Source organism: Oncorhynchus gorbuscha, linkage group LG05, assembly GCF_021184085.1.
Source record: "Oncorhynchus gorbuscha isolate QuinsamMale2020 ecotype Even-year linkage group LG05, OgorEven_v1.0, whole genome shotgun sequence".
Lineage (NCBI taxonomy): Eukaryota > Metazoa > Chordata > Actinopteri > Salmoniformes > Salmonidae > Oncorhynchus > Oncorhynchus gorbuscha.
This window is the reverse complement of record NC_060177.1, coordinates 70,675,674-70,700,649: the sequence shown is the minus strand read 5'-3', so window position 1 is coordinate 70,700,649 and position 24,976 is coordinate 70,675,674. Positions and strand designations below refer to the sequence as shown.

Below are 24,976 nucleotides of genomic sequence, written 5' to 3'. Positions count from 1 at the left end.
ATGAAGTAAGATTAGGGAGGTAAGGCCATAAATAGGCCGTAGTGGCGAAATAATTACAATTTCGCAAATAAACACTGAAGTGATAGATGTGCAGAAGATGAATGTGCAAGTAGAGATAGTAGGGTGCAAAGGAGCAAAAATAAATAAAAAATATAAATAAGATAAAAAACAATATGGGGATGAGGTATTTACAGATGGGATATGTACAGGTGCAATGATCTGTAAGCTGCTCTGATAGCTGATGCTTAGAGATAGTGAGGTAGATATGAGTCTCCAGCTTCAGTGATTTTTGCAATTCGTTCCAGTCATTGGCAGCAGAGAACTGGAAGGAAAGGCAGCCAAAGGAGGAATTGGTTTTGGGGGTGACCAGTGAAATATACCTGCTGGAGCGAGTGCTACGGGTGGGTGCTGCTATGGTGACCAGTGAGCTGAGATAAGGCGGGGCTTTACTTAGAAAATACTTATAGATGACCTGGAGCCAGTGGGTTTGGCGAACAATATGAAGCGAGGACCAGCCAACGAGAGCATACAGGTCACAGTGGTGAGTAGTATATGGGGTTATGGTGACGAAAACGGATGGCACTGTGATATACTGTGATATACTGCATCCAATTTGTTGAGTGTTGGAGGCTATTTTGTAAATGACATTGCCAAAGATAAGGATCGGTAGGATAGTCAGATTTACGAAGGTATGTTTGGCAGAATGAGTGAAGGATGCTTTGTTGCGAAACAGGAAGCCGATTCTAGATTTAATTTTGGATTGGAGATGCTTAATATGAGTCTAGAAGGAGAGTTTACAGTCTAACCAGATACCTAGGTATTTGTAGTTGTCCACATATTCTAAGTCAGAACCGTTCAGAGTAGTGATACTAGGCAGGCGAGCAGGTGTGGGCAGCGATCAGTTGAAGAGCATGCATTTAGTTTTACTTGCAGTTGGAGGCCACGGAAGGAGAGTTGTATGGTCAGTTAACACGATGTCCAAAGAAGGGCCAGGAGTATACAGAATGGTGTCATCTGCGTAGAAGTAGATCAGAGAATCACCAGCCGCGAGAGCGACATCATTGATGTATACAGAGAAAAGAGTCAACCCGAGAATTGAACCCTGTATCACCCCCATAGAGACTGCCAGAGGTCCGGAAAACAGGCCCTCCGATTTGACACACTGAACTCTATCTGAGAAGTAGTTGGTGACCCAGGCGAGGCAATCATTTGAGAGACCAAGGCTGTTGAGTCTGCCAGATAAGTTCCTAACTTCCCTGAAAAGTTGCATATTGCGGGGGCTATTCGATGCTAATGCAGTACGCCACAGGATGTTTTTGTGTTGGTTAAGGGCAGTCAGGTCTGGAGTGAACCAAGGGCGATATCTGTTCCTGGTTCTAAATTTTTTGAATGGGGCATGCTTATTTAAGATAGTGAGGAAATTACTTTTAAAGAATAACCAGGCATCCTCTACTGACGGAATGAGGTCAATATCTTTCCAGGATACACGGGCCAGGTCAATTAGAAAGGTCTGCTCACTGAAGTGTTTTAGGGAGCTTTTGACTATGATGAGGGGTGGTCATTTGACCGCAGACCCATTATGGACGCAGGCAATGAGGCAGTGATCGCTGAGATCCTGGTTGAAGACAGCAGAGGTGTATTTAGAGGGCAGGTTGGTCAGGATGATATCTATGAGGGTGCCCGAGGTTACTGATTTGGGGTTGTACCTGGTAGATTTCATGATAATTTGGGTGAGATTGAGGGCATCTAGCTTAGATTGTAGGACGGCCAGGGTGCTAAACATATCCCAGTTTAGGTCACCTAACAGTACAAACTCTGAAGATAAATAGGGGGCAATTAATTCACATATGGTGTCCAGGGCACAGCTGTGGGCTGAGGGGGGTCTGTAACAAGCAGCAACAGTGAGTGACTTATTTCTGGAATGGTGGATTTTTAAAAGTAGAAGCTCAAACTGTTTGGGCAGTTCAACCTTCTACTTTTAAAAAGACCTGGATAGCATGACAGAACTCTACAGGCTGTCTCTGCAGTAGATTGCAACTCCACCCCCTTTGGCAGATCTGTCTTGGTGGAAAAGGTATACACATACATAGACATTTTTCAGCTCTGATTTTACCACTCAGAATCCAGAATGGATATGACAATGTGGCAGCACAGGATGTAATAACCCCTTACAACAATCTACTTTTTGTTCTTCTTGACTTGTTATCTGGTAAACTGCAACTATGTGTCAAGAAAAGAGCCCCAATTAGGGGTTAGCGTACTCCAGTAAAAAAGGGCTGGTTTAGATGAAAAACTATTGCTCTGTGTCCCTGTTCATATGGGAATGAGAGACTAGTCAGTGGTAGAATTGAGTTGGCACTTTATTGGCCCAAACACCCATAGAACCACAAGGTTGAGGTTACTCATGGACAGTAATTAGTAATACATTTTTTTTTTGCATTGATGCATTGTGTCTTCTAACAGTCCAAGAATAGAATCCAAAGTGTTAGGAAATATTTGTTCCCATAAATACAAAGGAGGATGTCTCTCCTCATACCTCTGGCACTTTAGTCAGACTGCCAGACTGCACCACAGAGCCAATCAGGAGAGAATACATAGAGGTCAACGGTGCCAATTGAAAGTCAAGGGGTGTGTCTGTGCCTTCTAGATTACTCTCTCTTCACAGAGAACCCCTGTGGTTTAAATCTGCTCTGCGCATGTCTGAAAGTGACAGAGCCAGCAGACAAGAGAGTTTTTCACAGTATGTCATAAAAAAGTATTACACTTATGAATGTATGTAAAATGCTAATAATGTATTAGATCCAGTACAATGGAATAACTAAGACCTGAATTTGAATGCAGCGTGTTCCAATTCCTCCTTCTCTTTCTGTCCAGCAGGGTCAACCAAAAACACTTGGCCTGATGGTTCATGCAGATGCTGGGGAAGCAATATAGAAATGTATTGATCCCGGAAATGATTTTTACTATTAAATGACCCATATCACAACCCTCATACCTCTTCACAAAAATGTACCTAAATCAATTTTGGAAAAAGGATTTTACTCACAAAAGATGTAGGAATTTATTTTCCCAGTTAGAAATAGTAGGCCATGCATCAAATAACTATTTTCATCAGAAAAACGAACCCTCAAATGGAATATTGCATTTTGTAAGTTGTCTGCAGCTGGCTTGTTGTGAATGCACTCAAATATCAAGTCATTATCATGTTATGTAAACTGCGTTCTAATTCTTAACCACAAAGGATTTGTCTTAATTTACAGTATATGAAAGTGATGCTATAAAAAGGAATCTTTCATGTTATCAAGCTCACTGTGACTGACATCACTGCCTATTACTGTGATTAAAAAGAGTATATGAAACACGGTTTTTCGAGGCCTACCTGTGCTCCTTCCTTTAAGCACCTCTGTTCGAACACCTCTCCTGTCCTTGATCCATTCCACATACAGCCATTTGCAGATCTTTTCAGTGTCCATGTGAAAGATAGTTATTGCGAGGATGGAACATTTGTTGACTTAAGTGTTTTTTTTAAACACCAATGTAAAATGAAGTTATGCAAAGCTTACAGATTTAAGTCTAATAGCATCAGATGAAAGTAGACAAACGTCAGAGTGTGCAATATGAAGGTATAGTCAGTGGACATTCTGAACCTTGTTTGTGGTCAGTAGGTCACAAGACCAAGGAGCTATTGAAATTCCAATTTTTTGAAAAATTCATGGAAAACCATGTGAGAAAGAAAATGGACAAACTAAAGGGTGTGCAATATAGAAGGGTAGTCAGTGGACATTCTGAACCTTGTTTGAAGTCACTAGGTCACATGACCAAGGAGCTGTTGAAATTCTACATATTGAAAATTCATGTAAAACCATGTGAGTTAAAAATGGACAAACTAAAGGGTGTGCAATGTGTAGGCCTACTGAGTGGACATTCTGAACCTTGTTTGAAGTCACTAGGTCACATGACCAAGGAGCTATTGAAATTCTAAATTTCAATGACAGCCTAGGAACAGTGGGTTAACTGCCTGTTCAGGGGCAAAATGACAGACCTTGTCAGCTCGGGGGTTTGAACTTGAAACCTTCCGGTTACTAGTCCAACGCTCTAACCACTAGGCTACCCTGCCACCCCAGTTAACACTGCCATGGCCAAACCAACCACAATGTAGCATCTAAGGTCTGTTTAGTTACGTAAACTAAATCACAGTAGAGTTGTGGCTAGTAAACCATGACCCTGTGGCTTATTCAGACTACTCTATTGACATTGCATCTATAATTGTTATGTATAGAGCTGGTAAATGTTGTATTTATTCATAACAGAATGTCTGTTCTACACAATTTATTACATCTGAATGTTCTGTAACTTAGCTGAATATGCCCCCTGCAGAGGGTTTGTTTTAAACACTATTAGTTCAGTTGGCTAGGGAAAAGCCTGCTCTCCAGGACCACCAGAACTACTTTGTCATAAATGATTTCTTCCCAGACGTGTCCAGTGTACTCCAATGGTATTAGGAGAGTGTACCTCTATTGCTTGTGTAACCAATGTGAAATGGCTAGCTAGTTAGCGGGGTGCTGTTGAGGGTGGCTGTTGTCGATGTGTGCAGTGGGTCCCTGATTCGAGCCCAGGTAGGGGTGAGGGAAGGGACGGAAGCTAAACTGTTACACTTGAAAGTCACAGCGTTCCACACTGAGATCAATAACACAAGTATTGATTGTGACAATGTGCTTTGTAGTCTTTCCATAAGTTATACAAATTAAGATATGCGTGAGCAATATATACTGAGCAATGATATCCACTCACTGGCCAGTTTATTAGGACCCCCCTTGCCTCCAGAGCAGCCCAAATTCTTTGGGGGCATTCTACAAGGTGTCTGAAACATTCCACAGGGATGTTGGTCCATGATGGCATCACACAGTTGCTGCAGATTGGACGGCGGTACATTTAATGTTGCAAAACAGCTCGTTCCTGCTCATCCCTAAGCTGGTCTATTGAGTTGAGGACTGGGCAGGCCACTCAAGTAAACTGTCCTCGCTGTCATGTTCCAGGCAATGATTTCCACTGCTCAATTTTCAAGTGTTGGTGACCGCATGGCCACTGGAGCCACTTCTTGTTTTTAGCTGATAGGAGTGGAACCCGGTGTGGCCGTCTGCTACAATAGCCCATCCGTGACAAGGATCAATGAGTTGTTCGTTCCGAGATGCCATTCTGCATTTTACTGTTGTACTGCACCGTCATTTGTCCCTTTGTGGACCGCCTGTTAGCTTGGACGATTCTTGCCCTTCTTCGATCTCTCTCATTAATGAGCTGTTTTCTCCCACAGGACTGCATGTTTTTTGTTTGTTGCACCATTCTCGGTAAACCTTAAGACACTTGTGAGTGAAAAGCCCAGGAGGGCGGCCATTTCCGATACAGGGTCCGGTACGCCTGGCACCGACGATCATGCCACACTCAGTCACTTAGATCACTCGTTTTGCCCATTCTAACGTTCAATCGAACAGTAACTCAAAGCTTCGAAGCCTGTCTGCTTTATATAACAAGCCACGGCCAGGTGACTGTAGGAGCGATCCATTTCCATGAACGGGGTGGTGTACCTAACAAACTGGCTGGTGAGTGTATTTTGGTGAAAATAATTACTGTATTGGCATAAGGGTAACAGCACCATACCATACAGTATTCTGGGTCGCACCAGTGGTCTGTTTTAAAAAAAAAATACTGTCTAGGTCATTGTGTGGAAAGACTCAAGTGAGCGCTTGTATGTTTCTCTACCTATTGAAATGGAGGCCAGTGTTTCTGTAACACCATTACACGGGCTCTTTGTCTTTATTATTTCACAGGATACCTCATCTACAGTCTGTTATATACATTCAAATGTATATAATAAAAGTACATTAAAAAGTGAATCCTTTTTCAACCCTCTGGTATGTTTTACTTACTGGTTGTATTTAAACTATGACGTTTATGAATGTAACAATACAGTACAGAATGTGAATCACTTTATGAGTGTGAATTGAAACTTGTTCCATTATAGGGCAGTTGTCAATACGATGAATATGACCGGGTCATGGTCCTCTGGTCGGTAAGCGGTTGAAACACCCTTTGAATGAGACATCCATCCACTATTGGTGGCAGGGAGGTTGTTCTAGCTTTCATGTCTAAACTAGTTTCATGAACATGCTCGTCAAATATTTAGTCTGTCCAAATCATGTCAAGACCAGGGGATGTAATAACCATGTCAACACATGTTACACCCACAATGTTAATGCTGCCACCCTCTCACTGGGTGTAGACTTTGGTGATGTTGTTGTATTTGCCTTCAGGTGCCTCATACTGGGCCTTGGGCGGTGTGTAGCTGGGTCCCTGGTGGTTGAAGGGGAAGAGCAAGGGGTCTGGCCTCAGTGCTGCCTGGTAGAGCTCCTCTGACTCCAGCCTCAGCTCCTCCAGAGCCTCCCTCTGGGCCTCCACAGCCAGGCCTACTGCCTCCATCTCTGCCCGGTGTTGGGTCTGCTCGTAGCAGAAAGTCAAAATGTGGCACAGAAACTGGGTATATCAAAATGTCTACAAAGAAGGTACTGTCAATGGCTGCTCACTGATTTCTGCTTCCAAATATGACTGTAGTGATAGTTTAAACCAACAATGGCTTACAAGATCACATTTACCTGTTTGTAGCGGGACCACTCCTTCAGCAGTAGAGCCCGACGTTCACTCTCCTCAAAGGGAAGCTGAGGAGCACCACGCACCCTAGGAAAAATGAACAAATAGAGTAGGGACCTATTCAAGTGTACATTAGGACAGAGAAATTGGATTACACTAATTTGGATTACACTAATAGTGTGTCACTCAACAGAACAATCAGTTAAACACAGCATCATACTCAATTTCAATCCATCAGCTGATTTTGGTGTGTTTCTAAGACTATTGCTGGAGATCACTATGGTAAGCAGGGTTCAAACTAAGCCACTATTGACTGTTGGGGGTGAAGCAACAGTAAATATTCCAAGCTTATGGATGTGCCTACTTCAATGGTAGGGTGTGCCCACCATAGTAACTCATGGTGGTGCCCAGATTTTGTATGGGAATGTCAGCCACTCCATTAATTTAAACACTAAAGGTGGGTGAGCCATACCTGGTCTCGTCCATGTATTTGGCTGGGGTTGTGAAGTCTTCAATGGGAATGAGCTCAGGAGGAACTCTCTCCAGCTTCTTCAATTTCTTCTTCAGTCTCTCTCTCACCATCTGCTCTCTACGAGGGTCCACTTTCTTCTTCTTCTTGGGCTCTGCTCTGTTAGAGCACACACAGGCAGAATGAGTGAAAGTTGAGCTTGTAGTGCATTTATAACAAATGGTGCCTAAGGGAACTGCAAAGAGAGTCTGAAAGTGCACCAGAGAACAAACCCTTTATAGACAAAAGGATTTTCAACTTACCTTAGTGGCGCAGATGTCTTCAATGTGAGGACAGATGCAAACCAAGGACCTTGACTGACATGACCGTCCAGTCCCATCAAAGAGCTGTGCAGAACAACATACCAAATCAGAGGAAGGGGAGAAGTACTAGTTAGCTCAATCTAGCCACTGTAACAGATCAAATCAAGCTTTATAAAGCACATTTCAGACATGGAATGCAATGCGATGTGCTTTACAGGAAAAACAAATGAAAATAAAAGCTGAAGTATTTACTACACAACAAACATGATAAAAAACAAAAAGAATGACAAACTGAACAACCAAAAAGCACCCTAAGGAAAGGCAAAGCTGAAAAGATGTGTTTTAAGAACTCTTTATGTCTACAGTTTCAGCCCCCCTCAGGTACGCTATTCCAGAGGCTGGGGGCATAATAACTAACAGCTGCCTGCCTCTTGGTCCTAGGCTTTGGGATAGTTAAAAGGCCAGTGCCAGAGGACCTGAGGGACCTACTGGGTACATAACTTAAATGCATGTCTGACATGTATTGGGGTGCACAATTGTGGATTGTTTGTTTTTTTAAACAATAGAATTATCTTAAAATGAATTTTAAATCTAATAGGCAGCCAGTGCAGAGACCTTAAAACCAGCGTGCTCTCAGTCTGGTCTTGGTCAGTACCCACGCTGCAGCATTCTGTATGTTTTGCAGTTGACCAATGGCTTTCTAAGGTAGACCAGACAGGATAGCATTACAGTAGTCAAACGTGCTTGTAATAAAAGCATGGATGAGTCTCTCTGTATCAGCCTGGGAGAAATGGTCGCACCATGGCAATGTTCCTTAGGTGGTAAAAAAAAGCTATTTTGGTCACATTCCTAATGTGTGTTTCAACATTTTGTTCAGAATCTAAAACACCTAGGTTATGTACCTGGTGTTTATTTGTATTGCCAGGGAGTTCAAATGTGCAGCTTGATTTTCTCTCTGTGCTTTGGCTCCAACAATTAAGTACCTCGTCTTGTGTTGATTTAGCTTGAGGAAGTTGTGAGCCATCCAAGTATTTAAATCACTAATACAGTCTAATAATTTATTCGTGGAGCTAAAATCTTCTGGTGACACAGGAATGCAAAGGTGTGTATTGTCTGCGTAGCAGTGAAAATCAAAGCTGTGCCTTCTGATAACACTGCCAATAGTTAAAATATATAAACTGAACACAACCAGACCCTAAATCGAACCTGGTGGAACTCCACTGCAGTGAATAGATAACGTAGTTAGCTAACTGGCTCAGGTTTTAGCATACAGCTGGATGAGAAAAGAAAACATGTTCCAACTGCTGGAGCTAACGTTAGCTAGCTTGCCTATGCTAACCAGAATTGCATGAGACAACTCACCTAACGTTAGTTGGCACTGCAGTCTGTCGGGACAATACCCTACACAGGGCACGCGATACAGCAATGGACATGATCGATATACTATTTGATTACTATTCAATCAAATCAGATGAAAGTTATTCACGTGTATCAACACATTTTATCATTGCGGTCCCCTTGACAGCCGCAGGACGGAAGTGCAACTTGAAACAGACGTAAATTTAGCTCGAGCTTCAGATGGACACTTTCGATCCCATTGTTGTAGCTCGCCTCCCTCACGTTACGTTGCAACTCGGTCTCAGACAGAGCATGTCGTATTATTATGTACGTAAATACATACCATTTGGGATGATATGTTACGTTTTGTATGGTTGCATAAGACCGATGGTTACTTAGGTGGTTGGTTGAGGTGAGTGGCTGGGTGCATAACGCAAACGTTAGCAACACATTTTTGCTAATCAGCAACTTTTCCACTACTTACAACTTTGGGACTTCTTAGCATGTTAGCTAAACCTAACCTATATCCTAAATTTAACCCTAACCCTAAACTCTAGCCACCTAGCTAGAACTCGTAACATATTGTAATGACCTGACTAGATCATTAAGGAACAATTGTCCAGATTGAGGCTTGAGTTTACGAATTGACGGTTTATTAACCCAACTTCACACAGGCTACTGTTTGGCCGTAGCCCACGGCCAAATAAATGAAAGATAAAACACAAGCCAACCGTGACCTTCTTTTGTGAAGGCCAGACATAGAGAGAACAAAAGCTAAACCTGGTCTTAACATCCAATGCTCCATCCCCCTGCCAACCCCCCTCCATGCCACTCCGCCAACCACCAGGATGCCCGGCATCAGAACATTCCAGGCATTCCCGTGATTGGCAGATAGCAGGTTGATTGGCATTTCGGATCCCGCGAACACTGGGTGCTGGTAAGTAAAACACAACCACCCACGAGCCTAACACATAACACACAGCTGTCTCTGCGGGTCGCTACATAATGATACGTTTTGCAAATTCGTAACATATTGTAACGACCCTCGGGGCGAGGGTTAAAGACCTGCTCCCTGCTGTTTCATTACAATATTGCACATTTTGCAAATTTGTAACACATTGAGAGTATTTCAAATTCGTAATATATAACCCTTTTAGCTAATTCGTAACATATTGCACGTTTTGAATTTTTGTAATATATAATGTGTTTAGTATATTTGTAACATATTGTACGTTTTGCTAATTCGTAAGATATAATACGAATTGTAATTCGTAACATGTCATACAAATGGGTGATGGACATCCACAAATTAATACATACCATACGAAAGTAGAATATCATACTAAACGGAGTGTCCATAAAGAATAACAAGATATGCTCTGAGACCAGATTGCACTGGTTACATCAGAGATACAATTTGTCAGTAACATTAGACATTTTTTCAAGTAAACATAGCTACATAACTGAATAAATATTGTACAAGTAACCATTTAACATTTCCTTACAGAAACATGTTGATCAGAGTTATTTTGTCGAAAGTTGTTGTCTCAATGATTAGATACACATTATTTAGGCAAAAGGTCAAATTTCCAGTAGTTACCACAGCCTCAATGTATAAATGGTCTATATGGTAAAAAAAATAATGAAAACAAGAATGTGCTTTTTGTCATAATTTAAGGTTAGGCATACGGTTAGCAGTGTGGTTACGGTTAGGTTTAAAAGCACCCTTTAAGAATATAAATTGTAGAAATAGGCGGGGTTTATGTCTTTGTGGCTGTGGTAACTAGTGACGACCCAAGATTGCCAGAGTTTGTCATAAAAGCGCCCTTAAATTGACTCCCGGTTCAAACAGATACATTGACCTTCGTGGACATAAGGAGGAATCAACGTTATGTCACTGCTCAGAAGTAAGTTATATTGTTATTTTTCATAAACCACGCGCCACGAAATGCATGCTTTAGTTTTCTGTTAACATGTTTATCTTGCTCTGCAAAGGTGTCTGCGTAGTAACGTTGATAGCTTGTCTGTCTGCCAAATTATAACTAGAAGCTCCAGACAGTCGACAAAGTTCAAACTATTGTTCATGGCTAGTTGCTCACTACTGACTATAGCCTACATTTGTGAATTTAAACATTGTGTTCCCCTTTAGAGTTGTCACCGTTTAGCCTCAAGCTGTGATCATTATTCATAATGAATGAATGAATAAAGGACAGTTGTCAGTCTGTCTCTACATGTAAACTTGTGTATTTCTTGTCATGTGTCTGCCCTCTACATATTCAACTGACAGTTGCCTCTATCGTTTAATTTCTAAAGGCTAGTTGAGTTGAAAATGAATGTAGGGTGAAGGTGACCGTGGCACTATTCATAGTGGCATGAGAATTGCAATGACACTGCAGTGGAGTTTTATGATAGAACTCTGAAACGTTTATGCAGTGAGAGTAGGCAAGACAGCCTTTTTTTAAGTACAATATTTTTACTGTTTTGTCACTCAAACCATGTCCAAAGCTGCAGGAAAGCTTGATTAGTCACCTCACACAGACTTCTTTTCCATCCAGATGTGTTTATTGTGTCTGCAAAGCGGACCCCGTTTGGAACCTACGGTGGGGTGCTGAAGGATCACAGTGCAACAGACCTAGCAGAGCATGCCTCCAAGGCTGCCCTTGCTGCTGGGGGAGTTGCACCTGAACTTGTCAACAGTGTTATCTTTGGAAACGTAATGCAGGTGTGTCTAAAACTCCAAAGAGCAAGCTGAGGCGAGGATAAACTCTCTTGGAAGGAAATGTGAGAGTTGACTTAATAAGACAGATTCTCTTTCTCTCCAGAGCTCTGCAGATGCTCCATACATTGCCCGTCATGTGGGCCTGAGGTGTGGGGTACCTATTCCAGTGCCTGCTCTCACCGTGAACCGCCTGTGTGGGTCCGGCTTTCAGTCAATCATCAATGGCGCTCAGGTACAGTAGACACACTAAGCACTAAGACTCTACATAGTCTACACTGTTACACTCCACTGAGGATTTCTTAATGTGTCTGTCTGAACTGGACTCCTGCCCACTGTACACTATAATTAAAAAATATATATTATACAAAGTTTTTGGTCACAGACCCCAGGAAAGTTATTTCTGCTGCAGTGTCACCTACCCTTTTGTTTGTAGGTCAATTGTTGGTGCATGGTTTCTTCCTCTGCTGATTGATTAGGAACATTTGCAGCCTTGTGCGTTTGTCCCCTTTAAGACCCTGTATGTCTCTGTAGGAAATCTGTTTGAAGGATTCAGAGGTGGTGCTGTGTGGCGGCTCGGAGAGCATGAGCCAGGCGCCATACGCTGTCCGCAACGTCCGCTTCGGAACCAAGTTCGGACTCGACCTCAAGGTATTGAATTAATAAATGAGGAGCGGTAAGAACCAAATGTGTGTGGTTTTGATGATTTTTGACTGCAAGAGCCCTTTAACAGCTGCTCTAAACCAATGCCAAGGACTAAACTAATGTCTTCTGTATTCTTTGTCTCAGCTAGAGGACACTCTGTGGGCGGGGCTTACTGACCTGCACATTAAGATCCCCATGGGCATCACAGCAGAGAACCTGGCAGTGAAATATGAGATCAGCAGAGACGACTGTGACAAATACGCACACCAGACCCAGCAGAGGTGGAAGGCAGGTTAGAGGTCAACCCTTACCATAACTAAGCTTACATGTTTACAATCCTTACTTAAGGCATGAAGACTGTCCTGATTTTAATAAGGAATTCCTGATTATCTGTCCTCTGTAAACCAGAAATACTTCTGTATCTTCATGACAATGAACAGTTTCCCCAGATTTCTATCTGAATGCTGACTACATCACTGATGTTTTCTGTGTGCGCTCTAAACCTTAGCCCATGAGGCGGGCCACTACACGGCAGAGATAGCACCCATTGACGTGAAGGCAAAGAAGGGCAAAGTACCCATGACCCAGGACGAGCACCCTCGTCCCCAGACCACCCTGGAGCAGATGGCTAAGCTACCCCCTGTCTTCAAAAAGGGTGGAACGGTTACTGCCGCCAACGCATCTGTGAGTTCTTAACAAAACCGATTCACTTCTGGGTCCAAAGCCCTTTCACCCAGTTCCTACCAGCGCTTGCAAACGGAGTATCACATTCAGTCTGTCCCCAAGCACACCGGTTTTAAATTGCGTGCAGATTATTTTTGTGTGCTAGGTTTAAATCCTGTGCTAGTTTTGAATGTACTGTTCTGCAAGATATGCTCCTTTTCAACAGGGTGTGTCTGACGGCGCTGCTGCCGTGGTGATAGCCAGTGAGGAAGCTGTGAAGGAGCACAAGCTCACCCCATTGGCAAGAATAGTGGCCTATCATGTCTCCGGCTGTGACCCAAGCATTATGGGAATCGGTGGGTGACTGGCAACATATCTCATGTACTTGATGAAAACATGTGATACAGCCAAATATAGTCCTTTCCAGCATGGCCATCTAGTGGTTTCTGTTGGTAAGATTCTGTCATTCTCCCCCTCAGGCCCAGTCCCAGCCATCACAGAAGCCCTGAAGAAAGCAGGTCTCACCCTCCAAGACATGGATCTGGTGGAGGTATGCTTGTCTAAGTTCATGAATAGGAAGTAGGAACTGGTGCAGGAAATCGCAGATATTGTATTGCTTTAATCAATCTCCTTCTTGTAGTGCACCCTATAGAATTGAGTTCCTCCTTCTCACTTGCTCCGTTTCTTTCTCCTGCTCTGACTTCTCATGTCCTCTTTCTCACCTTGGCTGTCTCTCAGGTGAATGAGGCATTTGCTGCTCAGTACCTGGCTGTTGCCAAGGCATTGGGTCTGGACCCAGAGAAGAGTAATGCTGATGGGGGGGCTATTGCCATTGGCCACCCCCTGGGAGCCTCTGGAGCACGCATCACTGCTCACCTGGTCCACGAGCTCGGGTAACCACACCAGTAGTCTTCTTACTACTCAGAGCACTACTTATCATTCTATGTAGTTCAACAAACAGTGTATCTGACCAATATACCACGGCGAAGGGCTGTTCTATACCTCAGCATACAGGAGCTAAACTAATAAATAACGCTATTCAATGGCTGAGCAATTCCTATTATCTCGCAGGTGAGTGATTTCCATGTTGTGGTTTTGCTCTCTCCTTCAGGCGGATTGGGGGAAAGTATGCTGTGGGATCAGCTTGCATCGGTGGTGGTCAGGGTATCGCCATAATCATAGAGAACACTCACTGAGGAACCGAGCAAACCATCCACAATTAGAATACCATCCACACTCTTAACACACACCACACCCTATATACTCAATAGAGTACATGCCATATACACACTCGATATTGACTTAATGTAAGAATATCCACTTTCCAATTTAAATAATAAATAAAAATTAGGCTCTTTGTACGTTTGACCCACACTTCACATTAGACATGACTCCAGCATCTACACTCAGAAAAAAAAAAATACAAAGATCTCATAATTACTCCAGAAAATGGTTGCTTTTTCTCTGAACACAGAATACAATGGTATTTGTATGTTTAGGAACATAAATGTCTAAACTTCCTCCTTTCTTGGATGTTTCGTATTCCTGTTACCTTTTTCTAAAAGACAGTATGGTTGCCATACATGAACAATCTGCTTAGAGGCCTTGTGAATCTGAAGGGCTAACTCCTGTTTTTGTAAGTCTTTGTTTGCCTTGGAGACAATGCTAGCTCATAGCAGGACATACCATTTACATCTCGCTGTAGTATATGAATAGTTGAGGTGAGTGTTATTGAGTTGAGGTAACCAATGTTGCTTTCTGTGGAAAGAGAAGTAACTGCATAATTGATCCAGAATTTCTTGCCTGAATTGTCACTCCATTGCATTGATCACCATTGCCTTATCTACTGGATATATATGTAAGGTGTGTGTGTATGATGTAAGGTTGCCTGTAAAGAGTTTTTTTTAATGATTAAAGTGAAAACCTGCGATTCACAAATTGTAATGTTGGTGATTCTTTATGGAGTATTATGTAGTAGTTACTAGGTCTTTCACTGTCTATTGCCTGAAGTTGACACCCCTTCAAAGTAGTGGCTTCAGCTCTTTCAGCCACATAAGCAATCTCCACAGACAAACATTGGCCATAGAATGGCCTTACTGAAAACCTCAGACTTTCAATGTGGCACTGTCATAGGATGCCAGCTTTCTAGCAAGTCAATTTGTAAAATTTCTGCCCTGCTAGAACTGCCCCGGTCAACTGTAAGTGCTGTTATTGTGACGTGGAAATGTCTACGGGTAACAGCGGCCCAGCCGCGAGTTGTAGGCCACACCATCTCAAGGAACTCGAGTGCCGTAACATGTAAAAATTCTTTGGTTGCAACACTCACTACCGAGTTCCAATCTACCTCTGGAAGCAACGTCAGCACAAGAACTGTTGGTCAGGAGTTTCATGAAATGAGATTCCATGGCCGAGCAGCCACACACGCAAGCCCATGCGCAATGCCAAGCGTCGGCTGGCGTGGTGTTAAGCTCGCCGTCATTTGACTCTGGAGCAGTGGAAATGCATTCTCTGGCGTCTTGAATCACGCTTCACCACCTGGCAGTCTGACAGACAAATCTGGGTTTGACGGAAGCCAGGAGAATACTACTGGGTGCATGGAGAAAGGGTTTGCATAATGCCCACTAAAGTTTGGTGGGAGGGGGAATAATAGTCTGGGGCTAGAGCCCTTAGTTCCAGTGACGAGAGAGCTTAATGCTACAGCATACAATGATGACCTTCTAGACGATTCTGTGCTCCCAACATTGTGGCAATAGTTTGGGGAAGGCCTGTTTCAGCATGACAAAGCCCCCATGCACAAAGTGAGGTCCATGCAGAAATGAACTGGCCTGAACAGAGCTCTGACCTCAACCCCATCAAACACCTTTGGGATGAATTGGACCGCGGACTGTAAGCCAGACTTAATCATCCAGCATCAGTGCCCAATCTCACTAGTTATCTTGTAGCTGAATGGAAGCAAGTCCCCACAGCAATGTTCCAAGATCTAGTGGAAAGCCTTTCCATTAGTTGAGGCTGTTATAGCAGCAAAGGGGGGACCAACTCCATATTAATGCCCATGACTTTGGATTGAGATATTTGACGAGCAAGTGTCCATACTTTTGGTCATGTAATGTATCTCAGGATCCACATCGATATAGCAATGTGCTGCTCTGTGCAGTGTGTCTGCAATGAAGGTGACCTGGAACGCCACCGTAATCTTGGTCAAAGAAACTGGTCCTATGAGACTAGATGCAAATATTTTCATAGACAGCTCATTACTTGATGATTGCTGGAAATAATGTAGATTTGTCCATAAATTACAAATATGAACATTTACTCCTCTTACCAGACAAATACAGCATTCATAGATTTAATTTACAATGTTTATTGACTATAAATTGATTTATTTTATTGATAAATTAGTTGTTTCTCAAAGGACTACAAGGGCCAAGATTTGTTTGCGTTGTTTACGTCAACGTCAAATGCAACGTGGTTATATACGTAACTTCCCCGGATGTCGGTCTTTTTTTCATAGCAAAGGTAAGAATGGCTTCTCATCACACTACTGCATAAATAAAATCGGTGTTCATCCATACAAAATGCACCAAATAACCGCATCCAATTTATACGGGGCTATTGATTATGTTCTTAAGAGTATTTATGTTTGAATATGGTTGTTTTGTGTGTGATGATTTGTAAATAATTAGCGTTGTGTTTCGTAAGCGTAGGCCCACAGCCTGCTACATATCTCAACGCGTTGTAATTGAGCAGATTTCAGATTTGGCGCATGTTTAATTTCTATTCACTGGCCCTCACATTTGGCTTGGATTCTAACTTAAGGTGAATGGTATAGCTAACGTAGCTACGACTTGTCATGCCGGTATATGCTCATGCTTGCGTGTACACTTTCTCCAGTCATTTTTAGGTGTTTGGTCAATTCTGTGTAATGCCTAATTAACTTGTCTGTTGAAATGTCCGTTTTTACCTGCACACTTGTGCTGTTATGTTACCAAGTTGCAGAAATGTTCATGGCATGCCAGTGTTGTAGTGGCAGGCAATCATCCATTGATCGGGCCTGCTGATTTTGCTCTATAATTTAACCATAGTTTACAGCCAAGTATTTTGGTTACCCGTTCTTGACTATCTGAAGCCGCAATGTTCTTAGCGGATAGGTTTGGTGTGCTAACATCAGGCTAGCTGTCACGTTCTGTTTCAGCACCATATTGAAAGTAGCTAACTAACCAGCATCAGCCATTCATGATCCACTAGTAATGAATGTTCGACCATGGAATTACTACAATCTTATACATCTATATTAGAGCAATATTTCTATTGTAGAACTATCCATGGGTTTAACCCATTCTGTTCCCCCTCTCCCCAGATGGCAGAGGGAGACAAGAAGGTGGCCAAGAAGGCTCACTGCAGCCGGAACCCTGTCCTGGCCAGGGGCATCGGTCGCTACTCTCGCTCCGCCATGTATGCCCGCAGGGCCATGTACAAGAGAAAGACCAAGACCACTGAGACCAAGGTGAGAGAGGGGAGGCACACCGACTGGGGGAAGCGGTCACTTTTTGGTTCTCTAGATTGAACCTGTTAAACTTATTTGGACCCCAGGAAGAGTAAGGCAGCAGCTAATGGGGATCCCTAATAAGGGTTTATTAAAAACTAGATGTTGGTTAATGTTGAGTCATTTGTGTAGTGTACGGAAAGCCTCAACATGTGCTGTCGGTGCTTGTTTTAGATTGAGAAGAAGCTGAAGGTCAAGACCCCATCCACCATCACCAAGACTGTTGGCGGTGACAAGAATGGAGGCACTCGTGTTGTAAAGATGCGCAAAATGGTGAGTCTTTAGCTCACTCAAACATGGTTTCCTATATTGTGGTTGGCATCAAGTTTCTCTTGGGTCGTTGTAACCATTGCTGGATTTTGTAGCTCACTACCACATTCAGCAGATGAAGATTACGGTTTGAGACGGATTTGTTCTGTCGTATACATAAGGCTGATTTTTACTTTTCATCGGTTCAATATACTGCATACAGTTGGGTCTGGTAGCAAGATGTGGCGTTGCTTAATTCTACAATTGTGAAGTTGTGTAATGTCCCTTGACTCGTTTGCCCCCCAGCCCCGTTACTACCCCACAGAGGATGTGGCCCGTAAACTGAAGAACCATGGTAAGAAGCCCTTCAGCCAGCATAAGAGGAACCTGCGTGCCACCATCACCCCAGGAACCGTGCTTGTACTGCTCACTGGACGCCACCGCGGAAAGGTTAGATCTCATGCATTAATACTCATGCATGCACACACATTCATGTGTCATTGAGTTGGATCATACCGTAACCTCACTCCAGCCCCACCACCTTAAACTGTCCTTGTCCTGCTAACTGGATGCCAGTGCAGGAAGGTGAGAACCCTCATGGCCAAACTCATGACACTGCTCTTACTCATAAATATCTGTTGCTTTCACACACTGAAGCTTACTCACTTTATAATTATTTTGCAAACAATAATATTGCAGATTGTGTGCTATGCATATGAATTTAAACCTCTTGTTGCTCTGCTGCCCTTTTGTGCCCTACATGTGATAAGCTGCCTGATACTCCCACACTGACAAATCAGTTCACCTTTTGTCCACACATAGAAACACGCACACATATAAGCCTCACACAGGCATACTGCTGGCATACTACAGTAGTTCCCACACACAAGACTGCGCCCACACACTGAATTCACCCAGCAGGTCCTGCTGCTATGGTGTCAGCTTTTAAGTGTGGCTCAATTGCCAGAGGACACTCGCAGCATTGTATTGGGAGCACATAAATGTGTGAAGTGGAACATTTCCATTAAACTCAGGTTGATGAACATCTGAACAGATTTGTTAAAGATTTATGTAATGTGTTTCCCTATACATTTAAATTGGCAGTGGCCTAGTACAATTTTTGTTGTACTATTTTTGTGGATAGTTTTGTTAATGCTCTTTATTCTAAGCCACAAGTTTGATGGTTTCAGCTGTGGCACTTGATTTTACCAGTAAGAATCTGGTAGGTTTGCGCTAGGCTGGAACTAAGCCTGTATCCCCTGTTTCAGGATCAGGGCTGGTGATTTACTGTAGCATGTACATGTGGTAGATGTTGTCCTGTAACTGTCTCGTCTCTCTCCTCTTAGCGTGTTGTGTTCCTGAAGCAGCTCTCCAGTGGTCTCCTGCTTGTAACTGGTAAGAACAACCAGTGCTTTCTTTGAAATATTCTTATTCATCACGGTGGATTGGAAAAACAAGCGTTGCATAAAGTTATTTTCAGAATGTCCAGTGAGATTTTATTTCACATTCATGTCTGCAGCTGCAGTACCTCATCAGGTATCCATACCTACCTTGATGTGTTTTGAAAATATGCTCTTGCTATTTCAGTTCGAACTCAATTCCCAACTCGCACTCCAACTTTTAGGTCCCCTGGCCCTGAACCGTGTCCCCCTGCGCAGGGCACACCAAAAGTTTGTCATCGCCACTGCAACCAAGGTTGACATCTCTGGCATGAAGATCCCCAAGACTCTGTCAGACGCCTACTTCAAGAAGAAGAGGCTGAGGAGACCCCGCCACCAGGAGGGAGAGATTTTTGACACAGAGAAAGAGGTAAACCCCACATTAGACATACACAACATATACACACATGCGCACTTTTTGGCATTTACAAACTATTGGGATGGAGTAGAGGTTAGGGTAACTATTGAAGGTTGTCATTGGACTGGTTGCGTACAGGCAGTGTGCGCATAATAAGTCGGGGTAGGCAGCTAGATTCAGCTGTGGATGGTCGACGGGCAGTAACATAATTATAATAACTGGGCCACTGCAAATTGACCACAAAGAGATTGCATTTTAAAATAACAATTTTATACCTTGATTACATTAAGACACAATCACATTTCCTTTTTAAAATGTATTAGTGGGAATACTACAGATACTACAGATTTCCTAAATAAAATATTTTTAGCTGGTTTTGGCCTGCGGACCCTGTTGCCGAACCCTGTACTAGATGAGCAATATGTGTAAATCCAAATCCCTCATTCCTTAGAATGTTATTTGAAGAATAGTCAGTTTATCCAGATGGCTATAATTGTTCACTTGGGCGGGGGTCTTTTGTTCAATAAATGGTAGATAACTACTTTCCTCTTTGGTTGTGGCTAAACTAGGTTGTAAATAGAAAATGCTTTTAATTGGTAGGCCACAAGCTAAAGTTGTCTGACGATCTATTTCCCCCTGCTACAGAAGTACCAGTTGACAGAGCAGAGGAAGGAGGACCAGAAGACTGTAGACTCTCAGCTGCTACCCCTCATTAAGAAGGTTCCCCAGCTGAAGGGCTACCTGCGCTCCTCTTTCTGCCTCTCCAACGGTGTCTACCCTCACAAACTGGTTTTCTAAATGTTGTAATAAAGAGTACCACCAGTCCTATCCCACCTTCTGGCTGTATGTGTTGAAGTTGATATTTTCAATAATCTGAGGTGTCCTGGTAGACTCCCAGCAGCACCCTTGTAATTCAAAACTCAATGGGGTTATGTGGCAGGCCATGGCATTCACTGGTCAGGTGTTTGGTTGCTGCCATTGAAGTCTATTGTCTACCAAATCAGTTTCCAGTTGGCTTTCACCCCTAAACTAGAATGTCTTCACTGGTATAGATTGAAGAGCTTTGTCAATTGACACTAAAGTATTCATGAGTAAACTGACTACATTAACCTCCCATACAAGGATGTTGGGACAGGTACATGCAAAACCGTAACTCTTTCCACCTTGCCTTTGCATAGTTTAACTTTGGCCATACGAGTTACGGACCTTGTTTCTAGGTCTGGACACGTAGCTGGCTGCTCTAAATTTAGCACACGTGCCCTCGATAAATGTTTATTCGAATTACTGTACATAAAGTTGAGTATTAGGTTTCTAAATAAACTTCCTTAATGTCGTGATGCGGTGTCATTCTTGGCCCAAATGGAGGATATTAGTTGCCGGTGATGTTAGCACACCAAACCTAGCCACATTGTGGCATCAGATTGCGTGTAAACAATGGTTAACGAGGCGCGAGTAGCCTGACGGTCTGAATTATTTTTTAGATCTGGACCAGGGATCCTATAAATCCCGTTCTATGGTTTGGCCCAAATTAAACTGCTATAGGAATATAACTGTTGCGTCGGTATGGGTCAAATAGCATCCCTGGTTCGACTAGAAGTAACCGAAAGGTTCCTCGAACGAAAGAGTTGACAGGTAAAATCTGTCGTTCAGGGGCAGAACAAAGCAGTCACCTCACTGTTCTTAAACGTCATTGTGAATAAGAATGTGTTGGCAAGTCTAGTTAAAGGTTAAATAATTAGAAAGTAATCCGTTATCGCTGCTGTAGCCATCTAATCCGCACAATTTCTCTACTCGGAAACCGTACAGCGCAAAACTTGATATTTTTTAATCTTGTAGATTTTACGCGTTGCCTTTAGAGCCCTTGGTGGCAGATGTATGAACAGTTTTATGGATTATTTTGGAAAAGAGCCCTTTACCCCATGTGATCTTTGACATGTACCTTTATGGTAAAGTGAGTGAGGTGAGAATTGTCACCCACCGCATGTAGTGTCTGTTTATCATAAAAATGGCCTCTTCCACAATCAGTGCTGTCATTCTATCAATTTGGACAATCCACCTCGTGACCAGCTAGCGTCATAGCACAAATAAATTAAAGGAGTGAACATAAGTAGCTAAAATAAAGTACTCAAAAAGATAAACAGAGCCAAACAATATCGCTTTAATAAAAATAAAAACCGGTGACATCAAATCTACTGTAGTAGAAAACAAAAATAAATACAAGTGTTTAATCTCACATGGCCATGTATTTTTTTTTCTTAAACAAAGCAGCACAGAAAAAGGCAGTCCCCATTGACCAGGGTGATAGCCTTTCTGTCGAGTCAGTATTTAATGGTCAGTTGGTGTTGAAGGGGCTGGGGCCACTGGCCGCTTAGCCAGATTTGAAAAGCAGGATGGCCACCTGGCCCAAGTAGAAGTAGATGAAATGCTTGGTCTCATGGGTCACATAGCTGCCAAAGTTCCTCCCTACGATGCAATGCCAGGTGGGGTTGTACTTCTTGTCAAACTCCTGGGAGGGGCAGAGAGGAATGCAGTAATGAATCAGAAGCAGCATGCATTGACGAAACCATTATAAAGTGAGCTACTGAACAAAATTAGTGTTGGTCCCATGTTTCATTAGCTGAAATAAAGGATCCCAGAAATGTTACACATAAAGTGCATCTCAAATTTGTTTACAATACCTGTTAGAGATTATTTTTCATTTGCCAAGATCAAATGATTATTTCTCACCTTTAACCAGGTAGGCTAGTTGAGGACAAGTTCTCATTTACAACCTGGCATCCATCAAATCAAATTGTATTTCTCACATGCAGATACAACAGGTGTAGACCTTACAAGCCCTTAACAATGCAGTTAAGAAAATGTGTTTAGTAAAAAAAATACAAATAATTAAAGAGCAGCAGTAAAATAACAATAGCGAGGCTATATACAGGGGGCACCGGTTAGTACATATTACCTTAACATGTAGGCAGAGTTAAAGTGACTATGCATAGTTAAACAGAGCATAGCAGCAGCATGTTCAGGAGTCTTATGGCTTGGGGGTAGAAGCTGTTAAGAGGCCTTTTAGACTTAGACTTGGCACTCCGGTACCGCAGCAAAGAAGTCTATGACTAGGGTGGCTGGAGTCTGACAATTTTTAGGACTTTCCTCTGAGACCGCCTAGTAGAGGCCCTGGATGGCAGGAAGCTTGGCCCCAGTGATGTACGCACTACCCTCTGTAGTGCCTTGCAGTTGCCATACAAACCTTTTGAGAATCTGAGGACCCATGCCAAATCTTTGTCATATCTTATTCACAACTATTTATGGTGTGCTTGGACTATGTTAGTTTGTTGGTGATGTGGACACCAAGGAACTCAAGTGACCTCTTCCACTGAGATGCAGTGCCTTAGACCACTACGCCACTCGGGAGCTGTAACTGTACCTAGTAAATAATTTCATATAGTTTTCCCTTGATTTATTAAAAACCAGTAACTTGTCAGGCAGCTAACATTTAGTAAGAAGGTCAGACTATTTAAACTCAATTTCATACCAAAACATCTCTTTACCTGTGTACGCAATTATACAGTTCCTTTGAGCGTCTAACATATCGCAACATCAAATCAATACCCTGCAGCCCCGAGTGTAACTTTTGGCAAGAGTCACAAGGACTGTTCTGCATGAGGAATAGGCAGAGTTATTCAGCCACAGACCTAGCGGACTAAACTCGCCAGTGAAGAAAGTTTAAGTAACTTCACCCAGACTTCGTGGAATCTAGCTCCCACTGTTGATTCACAATACTTAAAAACGTAACTGGCCATGTGTACTTAAGTTTGTCCTCTAGTTGTGATTGTTAGCAAAAATCCACACTTTCAATAAATGTAAACCGTTTGCGCATGCTGTTGCTATAAGCTTGCAACTCAGTGCAAATGCCCCATTGAATCTCAACAAGGAAACCGTGGTGGTATTTGACTAGTATTTATTGAAAAAGACAGCAAAAAAAGGCACGCAACTACAGAGGCTAAACAGGTAGACTGTGGGCATTTAATCATTTAATTGACCTTGGGTGAATCCATGTATTATGGGCTAGATTCCACAAAGCCTGGTCTCCGCACAACGCTGTTAGTGAAGTTCAGTGACTTCCATGGACCACAGACCATGTTAGTCATTGACCTGTCATCTGGGTACCTTCTTGATGTATGCAGCGATGTCTTTCTCGATGTTGTACTTCTCCAGTGCCTGCGTGGCGCACTCCACTGCGTCCTGCTGCATCTCCTCCGACATGTCCGCATTTTTGATGACTGCTTTTCTGTCAGACATGGTTGCCCTAGGAAACCAAAACACATCACGGTATTAATGGCATGGGAGGATCAACATGGGCTCACCCAGCATTTAACGGTACTCACTTATTCTATAAAGCGCTTGGCGTGTTAAGACTAATCCACTAGTAGCTAAAGCTGCATCTTCAGATCGGAGCTTAACACACAAAGCACCACTTGGCCGACTGCCATGTAAATAACAGTTACACAACAGGCACATGGCATCCCTGGGAACTATTATTTTATCAACGTTGCATAACAATTTCCACCACCGCTACTGCGCAGTTTCTATGGATACGCTTCTAAAGTTAATTGCTAGCTAGAATTATGTTCTCCAAATAACGGGGGGTGGACCTTTGCTTTGATAAATAGCTAGTTTGCTAGCTAGTTAACGTTTGTTAACAAGATTGTTACAGACAAAACAGCTAAGTTATACAGTAGCTGGCTAATACCATTTCCCCAAATGAGTCAAGAGTTAAAATTAGCAAACGTTAACATTCTGAGTAAACAGCATTATTTTCCTTTAGGTGTTAACTTACTTCGCTAACAAGTCCGTATGTCAGGATATTAGCTAAGGTTAGGTGTCAAAATGGAAGTTATTGATAGCTGTCTGACAATCTAAACGTTAGCTAGCTTGCAGGTGAATCAACGTCAATTACCATTGTGTGCCACTCAACAGCAAATAACGGTTTCCACTGTAACGTTACTTATCAATTCAGATAGCAAATTAATAATATACCACCTCCTCCACTATGAACAAATGATAACGATCGACATCTCATAATAGCCAAGCTAATTTTTACCTAATTAATCCAACGCCGGTTGTCTCCGCTGTATGGACGCTTGGTTTCACAGCTACAACTCCCGCTAAGTAGTGGTTGACAGAAAGTAATGTGGGTGTGTAACTGACCAAACTCGATCGCACATATCTCCTATTGGCTACGCCGTTACGCATTTGATGTAGTTATTGGTTAATCTGTCGCAGCTTTCGCTGGTGTTTCTCATTGCATTTTATTTCAACCCATCATGCTTTACGGTTCCCACGCGTCGTTGGTTTCAGTGGAAACCGTTGTAAACAACAAACGTATCATTTTTTAAACCATACTATACCACAGACAGAAGGGGTAACTTGTAAATAATATATTTCACTGTACTGTGTTTGATATTAGCTTGATGCCTGCTACGAAAAGTCCTATCTGACGTTGGACTCCCGAGTGGCGTAGCGGTCTAAGGCACTGCATCCCAGTGATAGAGGCGTCATTGCAGACAGTGGTTCGAATCCAGGCTGTATCACAACCGGCCGTGATTGAGAGTCCCATA

The 24,976-nt window shown here is 42.7% G+C and overlaps 4 protein-coding genes across 4 annotated transcripts; 2 read left to right on the top strand and 2 right to left on the bottom strand.

Annotated features, from left to right (window-relative positions):
• Positions 1–5,778: 5,778 nt before the first annotated feature.
• On the bottom strand, positions 5,779–9,038 carry mrpl40 (mitochondrial ribosomal protein L40). Its single transcript, XM_046348685.1, has 5 exons — positions 8,776–9,038; positions 7,414–7,497; positions 7,115–7,270; positions 6,648–6,729; positions 5,779–6,492 (listed from the first exon to the last, which is right to left on the bottom strand). Exons 1-5 carry the CDS (start codon positions 8,844–8,846, stop codon positions 6,265–6,267), a joined length of 621 nt encoding a protein of 206 aa, XP_046204641.1. The 5' UTR covers positions 8,847–9,038; the 3' UTR covers positions 5,779–6,264.
• A 1,476-nt stretch (positions 9,039–10,514) lies between these two features.
• acaa2 (acetyl-CoA acyltransferase 2) lies at positions 10,515–14,714 on the top strand. Its single transcript, XM_046348684.1, has 10 exons — positions 10,515–10,658; positions 11,307–11,473; positions 11,574–11,702; positions 12,002–12,118; positions 12,257–12,404; positions 12,621–12,796; positions 13,002–13,131; positions 13,255–13,325; positions 13,514–13,668; positions 13,887–14,714. The coding sequence occupies exons 1-10, from the start codon at positions 10,643–10,645 to the stop codon at positions 13,969–13,971; spliced, it is 1,194 nt and encodes a 397-aa protein (XP_046204640.1). The 5' UTR covers positions 10,515–10,642; the 3' UTR covers positions 13,972–14,714.
• Positions 14,715–17,111: 2,397 nt separating this feature from the next.
• LOC124036439 (60S ribosomal protein L6-like) lies at positions 17,112–20,197 on the top strand. The gene is made up of 6 exons (XM_046351030.1): positions 17,112–17,279; positions 17,493–17,591; positions 17,874–18,017; positions 18,914–18,962; positions 19,192–19,376; positions 20,010–20,197. The coding sequence occupies exons 1-6, from the start codon at positions 17,133–17,135 to the stop codon at positions 20,160–20,162; spliced, it is 777 nt and encodes a 258-aa protein (XP_046206986.1). The 5' UTR covers positions 17,112–17,132; the 3' UTR covers positions 20,163–20,197.
• Positions 20,198–21,500: 1,303 nt separating this feature from the next.
• Positions 21,501–24,614, bottom strand: LOC124036440 (dynein light chain 1, cytoplasmic-like). The gene is made up of 3 exons (XM_046351031.1): positions 24,460–24,614; positions 23,526–23,664; positions 21,501–21,870 (listed from the first exon to the last, which is right to left on the bottom strand). The coding sequence occupies exons 1-3, from the start codon at positions 24,609–24,611 to the stop codon at positions 21,733–21,735; spliced, it is 429 nt and encodes a 142-aa protein (XP_046206987.1). The 5' UTR covers positions 24,612–24,614; the 3' UTR covers positions 21,501–21,732.
• Positions 24,615–24,976: the final 362 nt, after the last annotated feature.

What these genes read in the sequence shown, in the direction of transcription:
- mrpl40 (XM_046348685.1), bottom strand. Translation starts at nt 8,846, where the DNA reads ATGTCCATTGCTGTATCGCGTGCCCTGTGTAGGGTATTGTCCCGACAG. An exon ending in GCAGTGCCAACTAACGTTAG is followed by an intron (nt 7,498 to 8,775) that starts GTGAGTTGTCTC and finishes TGTTCTGCACAG; the next exon opens with CTCTTTGATGGGACTGGACG. An exon ending in AGTGGTCCCGCTACAAACAG is followed by an intron (nt 6,493 to 6,647) that starts GTAAATGTGATC and finishes TGCTACGAGCAG; the next exon opens with ACCCAACACCGGGCAGAGAT.
- acaa2 (XM_046348684.1), top strand. An exon ending in CAATCATCAATGGCGCTCAG is followed by an intron (nt 11,703 to 12,001) that starts GTACAGTAGACA and finishes ATGTCTCTGTAG; the next exon opens with GAAATCTGTTTGAAGGATTC. An exon ending in CCCAAGCATTATGGGAATCG is followed by an intron (nt 13,132 to 13,254) that starts GTGGGTGACTGG and finishes TCTCCCCCTCAG; the next exon opens with GCCCAGTCCCAGCCATCACA.
- LOC124036439 (XM_046351030.1), top strand. Translation starts at nt 17,133, where the DNA reads ATGGCAGAGGGAGACAAGAAGGTGGCCAAGAAGGCTCACTGCAGCCGG. An exon ending in CCAAGACCACTGAGACCAAG is followed by an intron (nt 17,280 to 17,492) that starts GTGAGAGAGGGG and finishes TGCTTGTTTTAG; the next exon opens with ATTGAGAAGAAGCTGAAGGT. An exon ending in TTTTTGACACAGAGAAAGAG is followed by an intron (nt 19,377 to 20,009) that starts GTAAACCCCACA and finishes CCCCTGCTACAG; the next exon opens with AAGTACCAGTTGACAGAGCA.
- LOC124036440 (XM_046351031.1), bottom strand. Translation starts at nt 24,611, where the DNA reads ATGCGTAACGGCGTAGCCAATAGGAGATATGTGCGATCGAGTTTGGTC. An exon ending in ACCGGCGTTGGATTAATTAG is followed by an intron (nt 23,665 to 24,459) that starts GTAAAAATTAGC and finishes TTGGTTTCCTAG; the next exon opens with GGCAACCATGTCTGACAGAA. An exon ending in TCGCTGCATACATCAAGAAG is followed by an intron (nt 21,871 to 23,525) that starts GTACCCAGATGA and finishes TGCCCCTCCCAG; the next exon opens with GAGTTTGACAAGAAGTACAA.